Consider the following 18,841-nt stretch of genomic DNA (forward strand, 5'->3'; position numbering starts at 1 on the left):
TGAGAGCAGCTGTCCAGCAATGTGTTTAACCTTTCCTTTCACAGATAGAGGATCCTGTCCACACTCAGTGTCCTTGCAATGTTTCATGCTGGTAACCACTTGTGTATTTCTTATGTATTTCTTCTGTGCAGGGCCAGTAATGTGAAGTGGAGATATTTGCGTCATTGTGGGGAAAAGCCTTTGTAAAATTTATGGATGCAGACGCCTTGATGAAGATCTTAATTTTGTTTTCGGTTTAAGAAAAATAGTGTTTGTTATTGTCATACCTAAGAGGTAGAGAGAACTTGATAACCATTATTTTGTGTAGAATTGCAATTTGGTTTGCTTTTAGTGAATCACAATAGTTTGAACATTCCAGCATATGTATTTTCAATTTCTATTCAGTCATTAAAGTGACATGTGCTTCTGTTGTAAAATGTATTAATTTCATTGTATACCTGTTCACTTTTAAAATGCTTGTTTTGTGCTTGACAATAAATGATATGAAAACCTTTGTTTGTGGGTAAGTTGGATCTATGGGTAAATACATAAGTACTATGTGTTGCGCCTATTGAATTGTAACCTGGTATTACAACACATTCTCTGCCTTTTGGATTTTTCTGTTGGGTCAACCTGAGACTTCAAATGTGGATAATTTCAATTCAGATCTACATAGTTATTATAGTCCAGGTTCTTGGAGCCATCATGGTTGCAATTTAGCTCATCAGTAATTATGCATAATGCAAAGTTGCAAGCAGTATATCTTTTGCATAATCTTTCTGTATGAAGATGAATTGCTATTTAATCTTGTGGCTGGCATCCTTAGCTTTTGTTCGCAATTTCATTCTAATTGTCTCTTTATGACAAACTTCGGGAAGTACTTATCAATTTGTTTATATGGTGTGCAATTCTTGCCATGTAAAATAGTGCCCCATAACTTTTTTTTCTGACAGAAGGAGTTTAGGAAAGCTGATGGTAAGGTATCAGTCAAAGTATTCACTAATGGTTAAGTAGTTCCTTAAACTGACAATGGGATTGTTTTTCTGATGCATTATGACCTGCTTTAGATGCATTATTTTTCACTTTATTTAGTTGGAATTTGCCATTTTAAAGCCTCAAAAGATTATCTGAATTGCTTCTGCATATTTTTCCATCTATTTGAAAGTGATTGTTTCTGTGCAAATTACACTTTTTTTGCCTTGTTTGCACTTGAATATTCCGTAGTTGCTCAGTTTAATTATGCAAAAGATGAATGCAATTGCAGTCTCTGTTTGCCACTGTATTTATTGAAGTGCAGGTGCGTTCCAGCCAATGTAGAACTAGCTCTGTAAGGGTAACCTGGCGTTTGCTGTGCACCGTCCTTGATTCTGTTCCTTTAAGGAGCTTTGCACTGTAAGTACATTAGAATAAATCTTGCGACTGAAATAGAGATGACTTACTGTGCAGTAACACTTGAAATTGTTTTTGCCCATGTCCTCTATTTTCTCTAAGTATACATTGAAATTTAATTGATGATGCAGAAATTAACATGTCCTGATCACGTACTTAGCATGTAATGCTTCTAGGAATTAAACCGATAGGATACTATACCTGCTAGTTTTGCTGATTAAAAACTTTTATTATGGGTAAGTATTTTCTAAATTGTGTTAAATGATTATATTTGAGATGCTGCAGAGTGGAAATCTATTTTAGGTGATTTTTTTTTTAGATTACTTGAACCGCATGGAATTTTGTTAGGTTGATGAAGGTAGGTAGGCCAGGAGTGTGTTTATTTCAACTGCCTTGATGTTCAACTTAATAAATGGACAAGAATATCTTATCTTTATGTTGATGCTTAGAACGGTGTTAGAATGAGTTATTTCAGGTTTCTAAATGAGCGCATTATGTTTTCAATAGCAAAGTTGTCTTTTTGCTGTAAATTGTATTAGAAATTGCTAACTGAAGTTGTAAACTTTCTCGGAATAAATGTTTTCTTTTGGGTTGCGTTTATTTTGTCGGGCATGAGAATGAAGTAATGCAGTTTTTTGCTATGGGTAACCTTGTTCTGAGCAGGCATTTCAAGTTTCTTAAGAGAAATTGGTCTTGTAATGCACTTCTACATGCTGTTTTGAATGCTTTTTGATTGATTCATTGGAAGAAAAAAGATCCTGTTCAATATTTGAAGGGATGAATTATTGGTTCGTTTGCTTAAATCACTGGGGGAAAGAACGTGAAGTCATAAATTTATTGTTGCTCTGTCCGCATGATGTGAATTTAGATAGTGTCCGTTACTGTAACTTAGTTTCACAGCTGGCACACGTTCACAGAATCGAATTTTGCAGCCTTCTGTCTCTTGAAAGCTACAAAAGAGCGCTCAGTAGTCCAGGTGTTGCGGACTGCTTGTTTTTAGGTGTGGAGAACCGAATGAGTTCTGTGACCGAGAACCACAAGACATCTGCAGGTTAATTCTCAATGTTAGTTTTGTTCATGTATGAAATTCTTTACTGAAGTCTAATGTTAAGAAACTACACTGAAAGTTTTTGAATCCTATTTGTAAAAAAAATTGCAGGAAGCGAATTGTGAACTTTTTTTTTAGCGTAAATGATATAAGTATTGAATTGGATGGTCCATATGTCTACAACTGCACACGTTATTTTCTAATCCAGATTTTGTGTGGTGATTCAATGTTCTTAATTGGGGAGATTTTTTAAAAATACAGATTCTTCTCCACGCCTCATTTGCAATCATCTATACCGCTATCTCTCTGCCTAGGCAGGTATAAATGAGTATTGAAACAGGAAAACATTTACAACAGCCATTTTCCCTCATGCCTCATTCAAATCTACACTTCACTCTGTTACACTATCTCTACATAGAGACTATTCACGATTGCAACAATGGAAAACAGTTACAACAATCATTTCCCCTTTTTCATTGATGTCCTTGTCCATTTCAGGTCCTTTTGTCACATAGTCAAACTGACATCTCTCAGCTCAACTTAATTTTAGAAGTGTGCCCAACAATAAACTTTTACAATGGGCAGATTACGCTGTCTTGCTGTGGATTTCAATGAACACCCCATGGAGCTTTTAATATTTAACAACAAGGATTCGTAAGCCGATATCATGTGTACAGTGTGAAGAGTTTAACGTTGACAAAAACTCATGGTGAGTAACCGCACATGACCAAAAAGCATATGACCACTGAATGATGTAACCTATATATCTTCAAGACAAACCTTGATCCTGATAAAATGGAGCCTGCAGGGTAGACATGCATTCATAGAAAACTGAGCTCGACCTAACCTATAATTAAATGCAGCACTAGTTTTAAAATAGATTTGTCACATCAAACTGGTTTGATCAGCTTTGACTCTCACAAGGCTATAAAGGAGACTGAGAAATCAGTTTTTCTTCTCTTTCCAACCCTCGCCCCGGCCAACCTTCATTTTTCTCCATTTTGTCTTTCCTGAAGATTGAAATTCATGCTATGCTGAAGTTCCCTCGGTGCTGGTGGCTATCTGATATTGTGCCTAAGAAATCATTCTTCATTATTGATCTTGGGCAATTGTCAGTATGCTGGTCCACATTTGGGATGGGGGTCATCACAGCCAAGCCCAATTATGTTCCCACACATGTACTGCCAGCAGCAGTCACTAGGTAGCAATCAGGAGCAGGGACTTTCTCTCCCTTCTTTTCTCTTAACCCCCCTCCCCCAAAGTGGGGGGGTCACTGAAAGTAACTGTAGAACCCTGTTTAGACACCCTACTAATAAGACTGATTAAAAATTGGATGTCGCTTTGGCTCCATACGATTCTATAGTCATGTACCCACTGAACCATCAAAACTGGTAAGAAAATGATTAAATGTCCAAATTAATGTATTGTGAGGGCAGTTTCACTAGTGGGCAATGTCAACTCATTTGCTATATTTTATAGCATTATCTGATTTTAATAGAAAATACTGTATTTGCAATTGGGATCAGTTGAGTTGTAACTTGGAAGTTATGAGCTAAATGTATACTAACAATGAATGGGAAGTGATTTGGTAGTTTTTTTAAAGTGGTGCATGTTAAAATAGTGTAATTGGAGTAAGAATTGCAGTTGACTCGTTAAGGGAGAATTTTATTGAAATTGTTCTGTTTAATGTGTCGTGGTTGATTTTTTTTAATAGTTTCTGTCATTACTCAGTACAGTTTGACTCAAAACTCATGTATATCTTGCAGAAAAGACGTTTCTAGATGTCTATGCATAAACTCTAAATCCAAATGCCTCATGATGTTCTGGGTGAGATTAGAGATTGTGTCTTACAAGGGGTCATCTGAACCTCAAGTTGTATTACTGTCTCACTGCAGGCTGGCGTACCTACTAATTCTGCAACAGACCTTGTCATGAAGTAAAGATTCAAAAATCTGGACTAAAAATGGGAAGACCAAGAGAGCAAAGTTGAATACACATTATGGGAGGGTTTATAAGTATTGGGATATACTAGCTGGGTTTCCTAAACCGTAATTTTAAACTCGTAAATCCATCAAACACTCACCCGAAGGGTGGTAACCCACTATCGTTGGTGGGTATCTTGGTCTGCGGTGAGATGGAGGATCCAGTCTTTACAGTCCACTTTCTGATCGCTATCTTTAAGGATCTCAATCATTTAGAGACTGGATTGTTGATAGATACTGTTTCCCACTAAGGGAAAATGCAAAGTACTTTAAATAAAGTCATTAATTTGGATTAAATTTAATTTATTCCTTCAGAAATTGATTTCTCCCCCCCCCCCCCCCCCCCCACCAAATTATGTTCTGGGCCGAAATGCTCTCTGAACATTGTGGCTGTGTTAATCTCTGTACCGGGTGATTGTTTCACAACAGTTGGGGCTAAATTCAAACTAAAACCTAGATCTATGTTTCAGCCAATTATTTGAGTTACTATTTATGTGAAAAATATAGATTGACAGCATTTTAAGGTTCCTAATCATTGCGTTGCTTGTTCCTCTGTCAGTGTGTGCATATCAGAATGATATTCATATAAATGTATCTGAGCTATTAGTTTTTGTTTTAAGGACTTTGTTCTCAAGAAAACCTGCAAATAAACTGCACATTTTTATCATGCTTTAATGTCTATAAACTACATCATGGTGCAATCCAGGAATTTCAATTTAGCGATAATGACTAAACAATTGCTATCGTTAACATCGCAGAACAACTGGGCATCCATGGGTATTCAGGATGGCCTGTTGTGTAGGTTCCAAGTGACACCCCAAAACTCTTCCCAAAAGAGTCCTTTTCCTAAATTAAGCTGATGCATAGTAAAGCAAAGTCAACTGTCTGTAATGACAGTAATGAGTTAAATACTGGCCTGAGTAATGATTCAGTCAGTGTACTTGTGAAAATGGTAAGATTTGGGATTTTGTAGGGAGTAGTGTTTGAAGCACATTTGGCCAAGGTGAAAATGAAAAACAGGCTATTCCACTATATTGGGCATCCAATGCAGTGGAATTCATTTTTTGGGAGGGGGGTGCAGATAGGCCAAATAGTTGCTATATTGTCGGTTAAAGGGCTTTCTTACCCTTGCCCCACATGCGCACTTTTTGTAATAGGTTTAGGTAGTCCAAAATCAATGCTATCTCAGGATTCATGCTTGCTGCCGTTTCAAACAGTCACGCAGTGTGAGCTAGTTCTATGCATGAGTTTTCACCCCATCTCAAACTAGCTTTTTAATGCAAATTTCATTTTACTTTTTAATACAAATATGCTTCACAGTCTAGGTAAACTTGCTGTAAATACATGAGACACTTAGTTAAGTGAATAACCTTTACATTGTAGGTACACTGACATGATTCCCAGGCCAAGAATGACAGCTCTGTAATGCCACACATTGATACCTGATATGATTTGAGTTGTGCAGCCGTTTGACTACTCTGCAAGTTTACTTTTTGCATTTTAACAGTAGTTACGTGGGTTGCAAACATAAATCACAACTTCCAGGGCATCCTCTCTGAGTTACTTCAAATTAAGAAAATAGTGTGCTTAATATTAATGAAACTGTGTGAGTATGGATGCAAAAATGGGATTGCTTGCAAAGCATTTCATTATCCTTCAAGTTTTTTTTTGGTCCCACATATTTTTCTTCCCTCCTCTTCCCAAAAGCACTGACTTGTAGGATTCCTTGGGTGCCAGTTTCCCTCTGGCTATTAGTGAATAGTGGCTATTCTTCGTGTCAGCATTGACTAAGCACCAGCATGCTGTTCAACTGGAAAGCATGGCAGCTGAGCTAAATCCTTATGCAACATCCATATAGGCATGCTTTCCAGACACTGGACAACAATCAGTAACAACAGTCTTGGCAGTTTTCTTTGTCTTTCCCTCTTTTTACAAAACCCGTGGTGATATCAGTTGCAGCGCTACCTACTGCCATCCCCACTTGAAATCAGCTAACTCGTCTCAGACCAACTGGCAATTTAGTGACTTAAGACCTAGAGTGGTGGATTTGCCAATTGTAACTTCACCTCTCTTTAAATTAACTTTTGTATTGTAAATATCTCTTCTTCAAAGACTGAAATCGCATGTTGAATGTCCCCTTTATCTTGTAAAGCGCTAGCACTCCAAACTGTCATGGCTCCTGATGAGTAATTTAATTTTGCAATCAAATCTAACCTTGAGGTTTTGCTAATTATTAAATGTCACTTTTCTATTTATCCTTTTTAGCCTTTAGGGATGAATTACCATTGTGGCACCATTTGCCATATCTTAATACGCTTTGGTTTCATGAATAAAACGTGTAATGGGCAGGGGTTTAAATAATGCCCAGTACCTGGACTATAACAACTAGCATTTTTATAGTACCTTTAACATTAGAAAACATCCCAAGATGCTTCACAGAAAGACACATACTAGTAGCAATGGAAGAGTTGGGAAATGAGCCAAAACATGGTCAAGAAGAAAAGGCTTTGAGGAATTCTCTATAGGTGGGGAGCAAAATAGCACAGCGAGAGGGTGAAGAGTTTGATTAGGGCTAAGGTGGCTGGCGATTGCATTTAATTCAATTCTAATAAGATATTGGCCTGAAAATTTAGAACTTAGCCATTGTTCTTACAGGCTTGTTTCACTTTGCTTTGACTATGACTTTGTCATCTAGGCATTGGACTCTATAATCTTGTGTATAATGTGGGGCATAGCCTATTGTGAAGTTGCTTCACCATAAGGTTGCATCTTTCACCCCCCCCCCCCCCAATCGTAGCAGACCTCAAGTTCACATTGTTACTGGAAACACTGATTTGGGAAGTTTGATCACTTGCTTTCCTGTGCATTAAGCTTTAGTGAAAATTATAAATCTCATAACTTACTGCTGCTTGATGTCAGGTAACTTATTCAATAGTGCACTGCCTCAGCTAAATAAAACGGTAGCTAAGTAATCAGCCACTTCTTGATTTTGTTGATAAACTGGATTTGAATCCATATAGACCATATTGGCTTAATCATATGTGAGACGGTGATTTGATATTCCAGAATTTGTGTTAATTTAATGCTGAGAATCTCTTCCTTGATCTTAAGTAGGTTGCACTGTATTTAGTGTCCATGAGGCCGAATTCTGCATCATTGCCCTGTTTGGCTCTGAGTGATGGGTGGAGGGCTTATGGAAAAGAAGCCTGTTCTGGTAGCAGTGATCACAACTAATTGAGAGACTTCCAACTGTTGTGTTCTCCATTGCAATCAGAATCGAGTGGGGGGAAAATTAAAATGATGCCATTGTTTCACATTCCCCAAAGGAAAGTCACCCTTGTTTGTATTTCTGTGTCTCAGGTTGATCAAGATGCAATGTTTGAAACTAATTCACTTGCCTATTGCTTGGTGTAATTAGCTGTTGGATTTTATCTTGAAGCAAGTTTATAATTTAAAGCCAGGATGTAGCTGTAAAAAGCTATGTGCAGCTAAATACTTTGAGGATTTGATTCCTAAGCAATTACCACTCCACCCTTCTCATTTCCCTGATGGAATACCAAGATTCAAGCTCCATATGAAATAAATGTGATAAAATGCGAGTTATTTATGATCAGGGTGTTTGTCATGATTACTGTTCTATAGGGGTGGTGGTCACAATTGGTACCGTATAGGATTTTTTTTTCTGTTCGTTTTTAAATTTAGGCTTTTATTCTTTGTCAGATTATAGACCTAAGCACTTCTGACAGTGTGACCTTGCAGACAAAATCCAGGCCAAATTGAATTAGTCATGACAAAATCTTCACCGGGATTACACGTGCCTGTTCAAAAGTTTGGATGATCCAGACTCCTTAACATTGGTCAGCAGCAGTCCCGGATCCCAAGGTGAGGATGACCATCACCTCCCAAAGTCTAATTCTATATCAGAATTGTTGCATATATGTTGGCAGCTCTGGATATCTGCCTTAGACTGCCACTGATCCAAATTGATTTTTAGTGCATGTAGAATTTGTGTTTCTATGCCAAAGCTATCATTTTTTGCATTTACACAGGTGGCTGTGACTGAGTTAAGTCACTTAAAAGATTTGATGTCGGCAGGACCAAAGTTCCCTTTTGAACTCAGCTTGCTATTACGTGACTGCTAGAACAGTATTCTGAAATTGAGCTTTCATATTTATTTAACTTGTGATTTAAGTATGGACAGATTTTGCCTTTTGTGGATAATTTTTTTTGCAATATACAATTCTGTTAGGATTACCAACATGAACAAAATGTTCTATTCAGGTCCTGTAAACTCTCTTCCTCCCACCCATGCCCTTAATGTTACTGCACTTAGTCTGTCTGGGGCAGTTTGAGTTGTGGACTCTGCTAATCCTGCCTCTCCCCCTTCAATAGCAGCTGTCAACAGTGCTTTTGTGCTTACAGGACTGTGGGTTGTAATAGGTTATCACATTTTTACTGAAGGGTGGGTAATTTGACCCTCTTCCCCCAATTTCTCCCTCCTAGAGGGCAAAGAGTTTTTCTGAGATTGGGGTCCAATCTGTGGCCTAATTGGGAGCCTATGCTATACTGCTGGGACCCCAGACTGTGAAATTGACTCGCCTTTAGTTCTGTCATAACTAATTGACCCCTGATAATTTTTCTTAAATTTGTCAAGCCGCATGTTTCGAAAACCTGTCAGTGAGAATGCTCTGCTAGCGCATATAAGTATAAAAAATTACTTAATGAATGTTTAGATAGATAAAAATTCAAAGTTTGGCAGGATGTGGAAGGGATTGTGTAACTTCACTACTCTATGAAAAGTAGCATGGTTATTTTAATGTCACTGGGCTGAGAAGGTGCACTGTCAGATATTAATATGGTCAGAAAAGGTTGTTGGAAGTTAAGAGAACAAGTATTTCTATCCCTACATTTTGTTTTGTTTGCAGTGCACTTCTCCAGTCCGTAATGCATTTTAAAAAACATTTTTGGATAAAAATTTGCTGAATGTGGTTTGTAACTCCTGTAGCCCATGTAACAGGATAGCCTGCATCAATTTATTTCGTTTTTTTTATATATAGTAATGAAGCATTCAGAAAAGATGACTTTTCAGAAAGGATGACTTTTGAATAGTGTGGATCTTTTGAAGGTTTATTAAACTTTTCGCAGTCAGTAACTGAAGCATGCAGCATTTGTTTTGGGTGTTTTAGAACGCAAGAACATTTTTTGTGAAGAGACATAGAATATAATTGCCTGTATCATGAATCAATTTTGTTTGATTATAAAAGCGCCCTCCCCTTTATTAAAAACAATAATATCCAGAAACCTGGTCTTTTTCAGCTTATATTGCTACTATCTACCAAAGTAATAGTAATGCTGACTTTATAAAAGAAGTGTTTCAAAATGGAGGCTGTTGGTATAGTTTTCTTGTACCATGTGAAGTCGCAGCTCATTGCAAATGAAGTGCAATTTTTATACTTCACAGTGCCATCCAGACCTTGAACCTTAAGTTCTGCTGCAGTACACTAAAGGTAAGCACGAATGAAGGCGTATTCTTTCAGGGTTTAAAAAGATTTTAATCAGTTATTGGCCCTCGTTATGTATGCATTATTTTGATGAAACTCGGCATTCCTTTACAGTACAAGAATGGAATTATATGTTAGTCTGATTAGCGAAATGTTCCATAATTGTGTTTCCAGACACTTGAATCAAAATGTACAAGAAAAACATTGAAAGGCTGTAAATCTGAAATAAGAAAGAACACTAGAAACACAGGTCAGCCAGCATCTGAAAAAAGAGACAGGTTAAAGATTTGAGCGTAGACCCTATGGACTCCTGATAACCCTACTCTTGAAGCATTAACCTCTCTTTTCAGATGTTATCAGATCTGCGGTGCAGTTTTAGCATTATCTATTTCTGTGAATGAAAGTAGGGGGTTTTTGCATATATCCATCCTCTTTGTTGGGGGGTGTGGCAGTTCTAATATCTTATGCCATTAGTTTTCAGCAGAAACTACAAGGGCATTCACTTTTGATTGAATTTTAATTTGTGTTAAACTGCACAATATCTGTCCCAACAAATGTTTTAGACTTCAGTTTATATTAGGCATCTGATTTTCGAACAGCAAGAGTCATTAGTCAAGTTTAAATTTACAACTTTACGACATGAATCAGTTGTCGTGAAGGCCTCCTTGTCAGATACATAGTTAGAGTTCTACAATTTAAAAAAATATATATATATAAAAAATATGAGAGAGAGAGAGATTGGGATAAAAATGACCTGCTATCCAATTTAAAGGAATGGGACTTTTATTTTTTTGTCCGTATGTACTTATAGGATAAAGCTATACGTTGTGTTGGCATGGATTGGTCCACATTGTCTTATTTTAACCCTCTTCCATTCTGGTTGATAAAGGCCATTGGTCACTTCACCCAATGCAGCGGTGCACAAGTTTCAAAAATGGCGTAGATTCCTTATGCTACCGAATAAGCATCAATCCTTTAGTATAACTATAATGAAGTAGGCTTACAGATCTTGCCCGTGCACTACTCAACAGCTAGACTGTTGGTTCTTTCTGTTTCTGCCCTGGGAGCCAGGGAGGCTGTTTTGGGGAAATAGCCTGGGGAGAGGGTTAAAATATCTGCAATAATTTGCACTGCTCTAACATCAGGCAGATAATTGCATCTTAAAGGAGATGAGATGTGGTGTTAATTTTGGTGTGAGTTTTTAATGCTGAATTAATGTGGTTTTGTGCTCTGTTTACTGTATTAAAATGCATAAAATATCTCAGTTCGAGATCATGTGATCAAATGAGCTGTGAATCCATCTTCAGTGCAATTCATGTGACTTTTTTTAAGAGGAGTGAATCTTGCATTGCTAGAAGTTAATTACCTTTGTCTTTTAATCAGAAAATCTTAGGGTTTCTGTTTTTAAAAAAAGCCGACCTGCTTATCTCTTGGCAATTTTTTTTTCAAAGTATTCAAAAGATGGTGCCTTCGTTCTTATACACAGTGCTGAAGAGCTAGCTGCCAGCACCCGATTCATAGGTCATAGGAACAGGTCCTGAGATAGTTTCTACCCCTATGGAGGATTCCTTTGCGTTCATCCTGTTGAGCTGATGAACATAAACCATACAAGGGCTCCCTGTATAAGGTAACTCTTTTTGAGGGGAAACGTTTCATTCATTTGTAGGGAATTAGCTATTTCCCGCAACTGTAATATTTTGGATGGGGGCATGCTCTCCGAATCTTTAGCTTGTGCATTTGTTTCTGTTTCCCATGTTTCAGTTGCATACAAATGTTAAAATATGTACACTTCTTTCTGCAGGCTGAAACTACATTTTAAAATGCCATAGTTCAGTCAAATGAAGCTAGTAATTCTAGAGCTCTACAAATTTTACGTCATCAGTTTAGTATTGCAAGACTTAACGTGTGCATTGTTATTAGGTTTCCCTGTGAAGTCACTGTTTTGGTTTTTCTTTGCTTTTTTGTTGACTTTTCTAAAGAAAGTCCACGTTTAAATATTTTTGTCATGAATTGTTGACAGTTAACATCTCATATACATGCATTATAACTTTGATATCACATTTTAAATAGATTGAATAGTGTTGAGGTACAGAAGCATAGTAGTTTTATTAGTCTGATCTCTTACTTGTTTGCTTAATGGTCCAATGTAAATATATGAATCCTCGGATTAAGTTAGGAATAATTATTTCCCTTTTAGTGAGTGCGTATGTAGATTTAATATATATACATACGCACACATTGAAGTTTAAAACTCGAGGATTTTCCTACCTTAAACATTGCATTTCTTTTGCTTGTTTCTAAAATGATTTAACAGTCTCTTTACTTAGAAGCTATTGATTCTGAAAAATCTGCAGAAGCGAATGTTTGCTTTTTTTAAAAAAAAAACTGTACTCGAATTGTGTAGTTAGATTCTGCTGGGAAATATCTGTCAGTTAACCCAATATAGTGTGTTAAAGCAGATAGTAACTGTGCTAGAATTTATTAGAGGAAAGATGCACTTCAAGATTTGACTGCAAATTTTTGCTGTTGTCCCTGTTCTGTACATTTAATATCAGCACACTGCTAGATAGGTTTCCTGCATATTTCTTTTGCATGTTTTTTTTTACACATGGCTTTTGAGACGGATTAGCTATTATCTCGAAGAAAAAAATTTCTTCAGAAAATGTGCATTGCTGGAGAAGACTACTAAGCAGATAATGGGCTTGCTGTGGTTGGAGAAAGGGATATCATACAGATTTGGAGCTGAAATATAAGGTAACTTCTCAATCTGACAAAAGCTGTGAGAATGATGCAGATGTGTTGGGTACCAATGTTTTTTTTGTTTTTCTGACATGTATTCTGATTGATTTTAGTGTGAATTAAACTAAATATTTTGAAATTATAAATAAAGTTTGAAGTGCGCAAATAATTGTTGCATTCTTTATTACTGTCCATCAAATGTGGGTATTATGGGTTTGGCGAGATTGTTTATAGACAATTGATTGAGAGAAGAAAATGCCTTATCTCCACATTACATTCCACCCCGTTAATGATGATTGCAAGCCAAACTGCACTATTCCTTTTAGTTTATTTTCCAGTTTTCACGTTCTCCTCCCCGCCCCCCCCCCCCAGGGCACTGGTAACCCCTCAGGAACCTTACCCATGTGACCACTTGTTGTGCGAGCCTAGACAGTGTTGCCAGATCAGAGGGCATCAGAATCAAGTCTGTCCATCCTTACGAAGTGCCCACAACTTCCATCAGGGATCACTGGATGGCAGTCAGGAATCGGAATTCTGGCTAAATTTTTCTTCACCCTCCTTAGCCCAGGGTTGCTGAGGCAATTTGTAGTACCCAGCTGCTGCCTCTCCTGAGATGAGCTAACTGGCTGCAGAGCAGGAGTCCATCCCAAGATCACCTGCTGTATACGACTTAGTAGTACCGCACATGGTGCATTTAACCACTTAGTTATTGGGCGTTAGCCTTGGCTCAGTGGTAGCACTCTCGCTTCAGTTAGAAGGTCATGGGTTCAAGCCCCACTTCAGAAACTTGAGCACATAATCCTGACTGACACTTTAGTGTGGGCGGTATCGTCTTTGGAGTGGGACGTTAAATTGAGTTCCCTTCTGCCCTCTCTGGTGGACATAAAAGCTCCCATGGCATTATTCAAAGAAGCACAGCGTTCTGGTGTTCTGGCCAATACTTAAGCCCTCAGCCAACAACACTTTTTTAAAAAAAACATCTGGTTGTGTATCTCATTGCTGTTTGTGGGACCTTGTGCTGTGCAAATTGGTTGCTGTGTTTCCCTACGTTACAATAGTGAGTACACTTAAAAAGGTACTTCTTGACTGTAAAGCACTTTGTGATATCCTGAGGTTGTGAAAGGCTTTATATAAACATTTACTGAGGAAAGAATGGTAAAAAGACAAAATTTAAGGTTCTTTATCTGAATGCGTGCAGCATTCGTGATCAGATAGATATATTGATGGCACAAGTAGAAACAAATGGGTATAATCTCGTGGCCATTACAGAGACATGGTTGCAAGGTGACCAATGTTGGGAGCTAAATAATCAGGGTTGTTTAACATTTCGGAAGGATAGGAAAAAAGGTAAAGGTGAGGGGGTAGCTCTGTTAATAAAGGATGAAATTGGTATAATAGTGAGAAATGATCTTGGCTCAGAAGATCAAGATGTCGAATCAATTCGGGTGGAGGTAAGAAATAACAAGGGAAAGATCACTGGTGGGAGTAGTAAATAGGCCCCCTAACAGTAGTTACACTGTAGGGCAAAATATAAATCAGGAAATAAGGGGGGCTTGTAAAAAAAGGTAATGCAATAATCATGGGCGATTTTAACTTTCACATAGATGGGACAAATCAAATTGGCAAAAGTAGTCCTGAGGAGGAGTTCATAGAGTGTATTAGGGACTGTTTCTTAGACCAATAAGTTGGGGAATCAACCAGGGAACAGGCCATTTTGGATCTGGTAATGGGTAATGAAACAGGTTCAATTAATGATCTCAAAGGATCCCTTAGCAAGCAGTGATCATAACTTGATAGAATTTCACATCCAGTTTGAGAGCAAGGATCTTGAGTCTGAAACTATGTATTAAACTTAATGTGGAGATGCCGGTGATGGACTGGGGTGGACAAATGTACGGAGTCGTACAACACCAGGTTATAGTCCAACAGCTTTATTTGAAATCACAAGCTTTCAGAGCTTTCCTCCTTCGTCACCTAAGCAAATCTCCGAAAGCTTGTGATTTCAAATAAAGCTGTTGGACTATAACCTGGTATTAAACTTAAATAAGGGCAATTATAATGGAATGAGGACGGAATTGGCTAAAGTGGACTGGGTAAACAGATTAGATGGTATGATGGTGAATAAGCGGTGGCAAACATTTAAAAAGATACTTTATGACTTGCAACAAAAATATATCCTTGTGAGGAAGAAAGACTCGACAAAAAGGGTGAACCAACCATGGCTAACTAAGGAGGTCAAGGTTGGTATCAGGTTAAAAGAAAAAGCATACAATGTGGCAAAGATTACTGGTAAGCCTGAAGATTGGGAGAACTTTAAAACCAGCAAAGGATGACTAAAAGAATAATTGAGGGTGAAAATAAACGGCAGTAAACTAGCAAGGAATATAAAAACTGACAGTAAAAGCTTCTACAAGTATATAAAAAGAGGGTAGCTAAAGTAAACATTGGTCCCTTAGAGAATGAGACTGGGGAAATAATAATGGAAAACAAGGAAATGGCAGAGGAATTGAACAAATATTTTGTATTTGTCTTCACAGTAGAAGACACTGATAACCTACCAATAATAGTAGATAGTCAAAGGGCAAAGGGGAAGGAGGAACTAAAAACAATCAAATTACGAGGTTAACTAATGGGTCTAAAGGCTGACCAGTCCCCTGGGCCTGATGGCTTGCATCCGAGGGTCTTAAAGGAAGTGGCTACAGAGATGGTGGATGCATTGATTGTAATCTTCCAGAATTTACTAGATTCTAGAAAGGTCCCAGCGGATTGGAAAACCGCAAACCTAACACCCCTATTCAAGAAGGGAGTGAGACAGAAAGCAGGTAACTATCGACCAATTAGCCTAACATCTGTCATTGGGAACATGCTAGAATCCATTATTAAGGAAGTAGTAGCAGGACATTTGGAGACTCTTAATACAATCAAGGAGAGTCAACATGGTTTTATGAAGGGGAAATCGTGTCTGACAAATTTATTAGAGTTCTTTGAGGAAGTAACGGGCAGAGTGGAAAAAGGGGATCCAATGGATGCCGTATATTTGGATTTCCAAAAGGCATTCAATAAGATGCCACATAAATGATTACTGCACAAGATAAGAGCTCGTATTGTTGGGGGTAATATACTGGCATGGATAGAGGATTGGCTAACTAACAGAAAACAAAAAGTCGGGATAAAAGGGTCATTTTCAAAATGGCAATCTAATTAGTGGGGTGCTGCAGGGATCAGTGCTGGGGCCTCAACTATTTACAATATATATCAATGATTTGGATGAAGGAACAGAGTGTATTGTGGCCAAATTTGCTGACGTTACAAAGATAGGTGGAAAAGCAAGTTGCGAGAAAGTGTTTGCAAAGTGATATTGACAGGTTAAGCGAATGGGCAAAAATTTGGCAGATGAAATATAATGTGGGAAAATGTGAAGTCATCCACTTTGGGAGGAAAAATAAAAAAGCAAAATATTATTTGAATGGAGAAATACTACAAAATGCTGCGGTACAGAGGGATCTGGGCGTCGTACATGAAACACAAAAAGTTAACATACAGGTGCAGCAGGTAATCTGGAAGGTAAATGGAATATTGGCCTTTATTTCTAGGATGGAGTATAAAAGCAGGCAAGTCATGCTACAACTGTACAGGGTGCTGGTGAGACCACACCTGGAGTAATGTGTACAGTTTTGGTGCCCTTATTTAAAGAAGTGTTGGCCAGGGGCTGCAGAAAGTAACCTGAGACATCAGCTGTTGACACACACAGGCAAGAGCAACTTTTGAACTGAAGTAACTTGAGTTCAGTCGCTGGCCTGAGCTGGCTGGAACCAGTTTGAATTAGCTAAGTTTTGTGAAAGACAAAGGAGATGTGATAAGACACAAGTCCTTATTTAGAAAAGGAGTAATGAGGTAATGCTACCTAAGTCCTTGGGACAGAGCCAATGAGGAGAAGACACAGGCTAAGGCGAGCAAGCCTAAACCAAAGGGAGAGAGACAGCACAGCTTGAAGAGGTAAGATTCAGAATAAGAATGAAGGATCTGGGGCGTGGAACCAGAGCGAAGTCTCCGGAGACCAACCATCGCGGAAGTGGAAGAACCTACGTCAGGGACGTAGAGACGACGTTGAGAGAGAACGGAACGCCTGGCCAGCGTCAGCACTCCTTTTCAGGTATTATCCTTTATATTCTGTGACCACTCAGGGAGTGTCAGAGAAACCTAGTGGGTGTGCATTTAGATCCTAGTTTGGGTGTAAAACTGTATAACCTGGTGTAAACTGCATGTCTATATCTAACCAGACGTATAAGCTATATGTACATGATCTAACGGCGTGAATAAAGCGAATTGAGAGTTGAGAGAATTGACTCTTCTCCTCTTTGTACTAAGCCAGTAACCGTAACCGGTGACCTCCGGTCAACAGAAGGATATACTTGCTTTGGAGGCAGTTCAGAGAAGGTTCACTCGGTTGATTCCGGGCATGGAAGGGTTGTCTTTTGAGGAAAAATTGAACAGGTTGGGTCGATACTCATTGGAGTTTAGAAGAATGAGAGGAGACCTTATTGAAACATACAACTTGCTGAGGGGACTCGATAGGGTAGATGCTGAGAGGATATTACCCCTTATGGGGGAATCTAAAACTAGGGGGCATAGTCTCAGAATTAGGGGTCACCCGTTTAAGACGGAAATTAGGAGGAATTTTTTCTCCCGGAGGGTCATGAATCTTTGGAATTTACCCCAAAAAGCTGTGGAGGCTGAGTCATTGAATACATTCAAGGCTGAGTTAGACAAATTCTTGATCAGCAAGGGAGTCAAAGGATATGGGGAAAAGATGGGAAAGTGGAGTTGAGGTAAAAATCAGATCAGCAATGATCTCATTAAATGGCGGAGCAGGCTCGAAACATAGAAAATAGGCGCAAGAGTAGGCTATTTGGTCTTTCGGGCCTGCTCCACCATTCAAAATGAACGTCTAACTCAGTACCCTGTTCCTGCTTTTTCCCCATATCCCTTGATCTCTTTAGTGTTAAGAAATATATCTATCTCCTTCTTGAATACATCTAATGACTTGGCCTCCACTGCCTTCTGTGGTGGAGAATTCCACAGGTTCACCACCCTCTGAGTGAAGAAATTGAAGGGCCAAATGGCCTACTCCTGCTCCTATCTCTTATGGTCTTATAACCGTCTCGCATTATTATTGAGCGTGTTCCTGACCATCTGCAGCCTGATGGTTTACTATACAACATATGGCGCAGTGATAAATGTGATAACCACAATTACAACTGTCCTTTTGCTTAGTATTTGGTCTGGTGCAGAGTATTAAAATGTCTTTGGGGAGTTTTGTAATCATATTTTCAGTCTATAACATGCAAAACTGGTTAATCATTTACTAATTGGCAGATGTATGGACATGTATTAAAGTTTGTCACTGGTTTCTAGTATAATACAATAGAAAGCTCTGACATTTTGTAATTTGCCCAACTATCTCAAAATCCTTTTTTATCCTGCTTGAAGTTAAAATAAATTTAGCACAAATGTAATAAACTGTGCAGTGAAAAATTGGCTTGTATTTATGGGCAGTATTTATTGCCCATCATTAGTTGCCCTTGTAGTATGGGATTGGAGTGGCATGAAGGTCAGATCAGTTAAGTGGGGGGGGGGACAAGTTCCCTTCCCTAAGGGACATTAGTGAACCAATTAGGTTTTTACAACAATAGTGCAGCTTTCATAGTCATTTGCTGGTGCTAGCCCACATATGACAAGATTTATCAAATTCACAGCATTTTGCAATCAACACCAGTTCTTCTTGAGACATATTTATATTTTTGTGCATGTCCCCAGTCAGGATCATTCACACCAGGGGAGAGAAGATAGAAACTCATTGTTTCAATATACTTGTCAATTGTTTAAAATTCACAACCCATAACATTCTTTGGAAATGTAAAATCTCTTTTTCTTTAAATGTAACTTGGGTTTATTTTAGCTGCATAATTGTTATTTTGTTTGGTGAGCTATGGGGCAGCACTTTTGCAGCAGGTGATATTAACTGGAGCGCCAACTATAAGTGAATTTGTATAGTTTAAAGCTGTAAATGGCCTCTTAAGTCTAGGTTTGGGCACTTTCATTACGTTGAGGTTAGCTCCAGCAGCAGCGGCACAGCAGGTTTGGGTTGAAGATGTCTGCAACTTTGAAAGCACCTATGCACCAACAATAATATGGGTTTATTT

At 38.3% G+C, this 18,841-nt stretch overlaps 1 protein-coding gene across 6 annotated transcripts in view; it reads left to right on the top strand.

The window, feature by feature from the left end:
- Positions 1-12,807, top strand: part of fubp1 (far upstream element (FUSE) binding protein 1) — a 42,649-nt gene extending 29,842 nt beyond the window's left edge. For 3 of the 6 annotated variants that reach the window (XM_067989850.1, XM_067989852.1, XM_067989851.1), the window contains one exon: positions 132-12,807. In XM_067989850.1, the coding sequence (XP_067845951.1) occupies positions 132-140 (9 nt within the window). In that variant the 3' untranslated portion in view covers positions 141-12,807. The remainder of the gene's footprint in view (positions 1-131) is intronic. The other 3 variants (XR_010963822.1, XR_010963820.1, XR_010963821.1) reach the window with 3 other exon arrangements.
- The last annotated feature ends 6,034 nt before the right edge of the window (positions 12,808-18,841 follow it).

This window comes from Heptranchias perlo, chromosome 9, assembly GCF_035084215.1.
Source record: "Heptranchias perlo isolate sHepPer1 chromosome 9, sHepPer1.hap1, whole genome shotgun sequence".
In the NCBI taxonomy this organism is placed as follows: Eukaryota; Metazoa; Chordata; class Chondrichthyes; order Hexanchiformes; family Hexanchidae; genus Heptranchias; species Heptranchias perlo.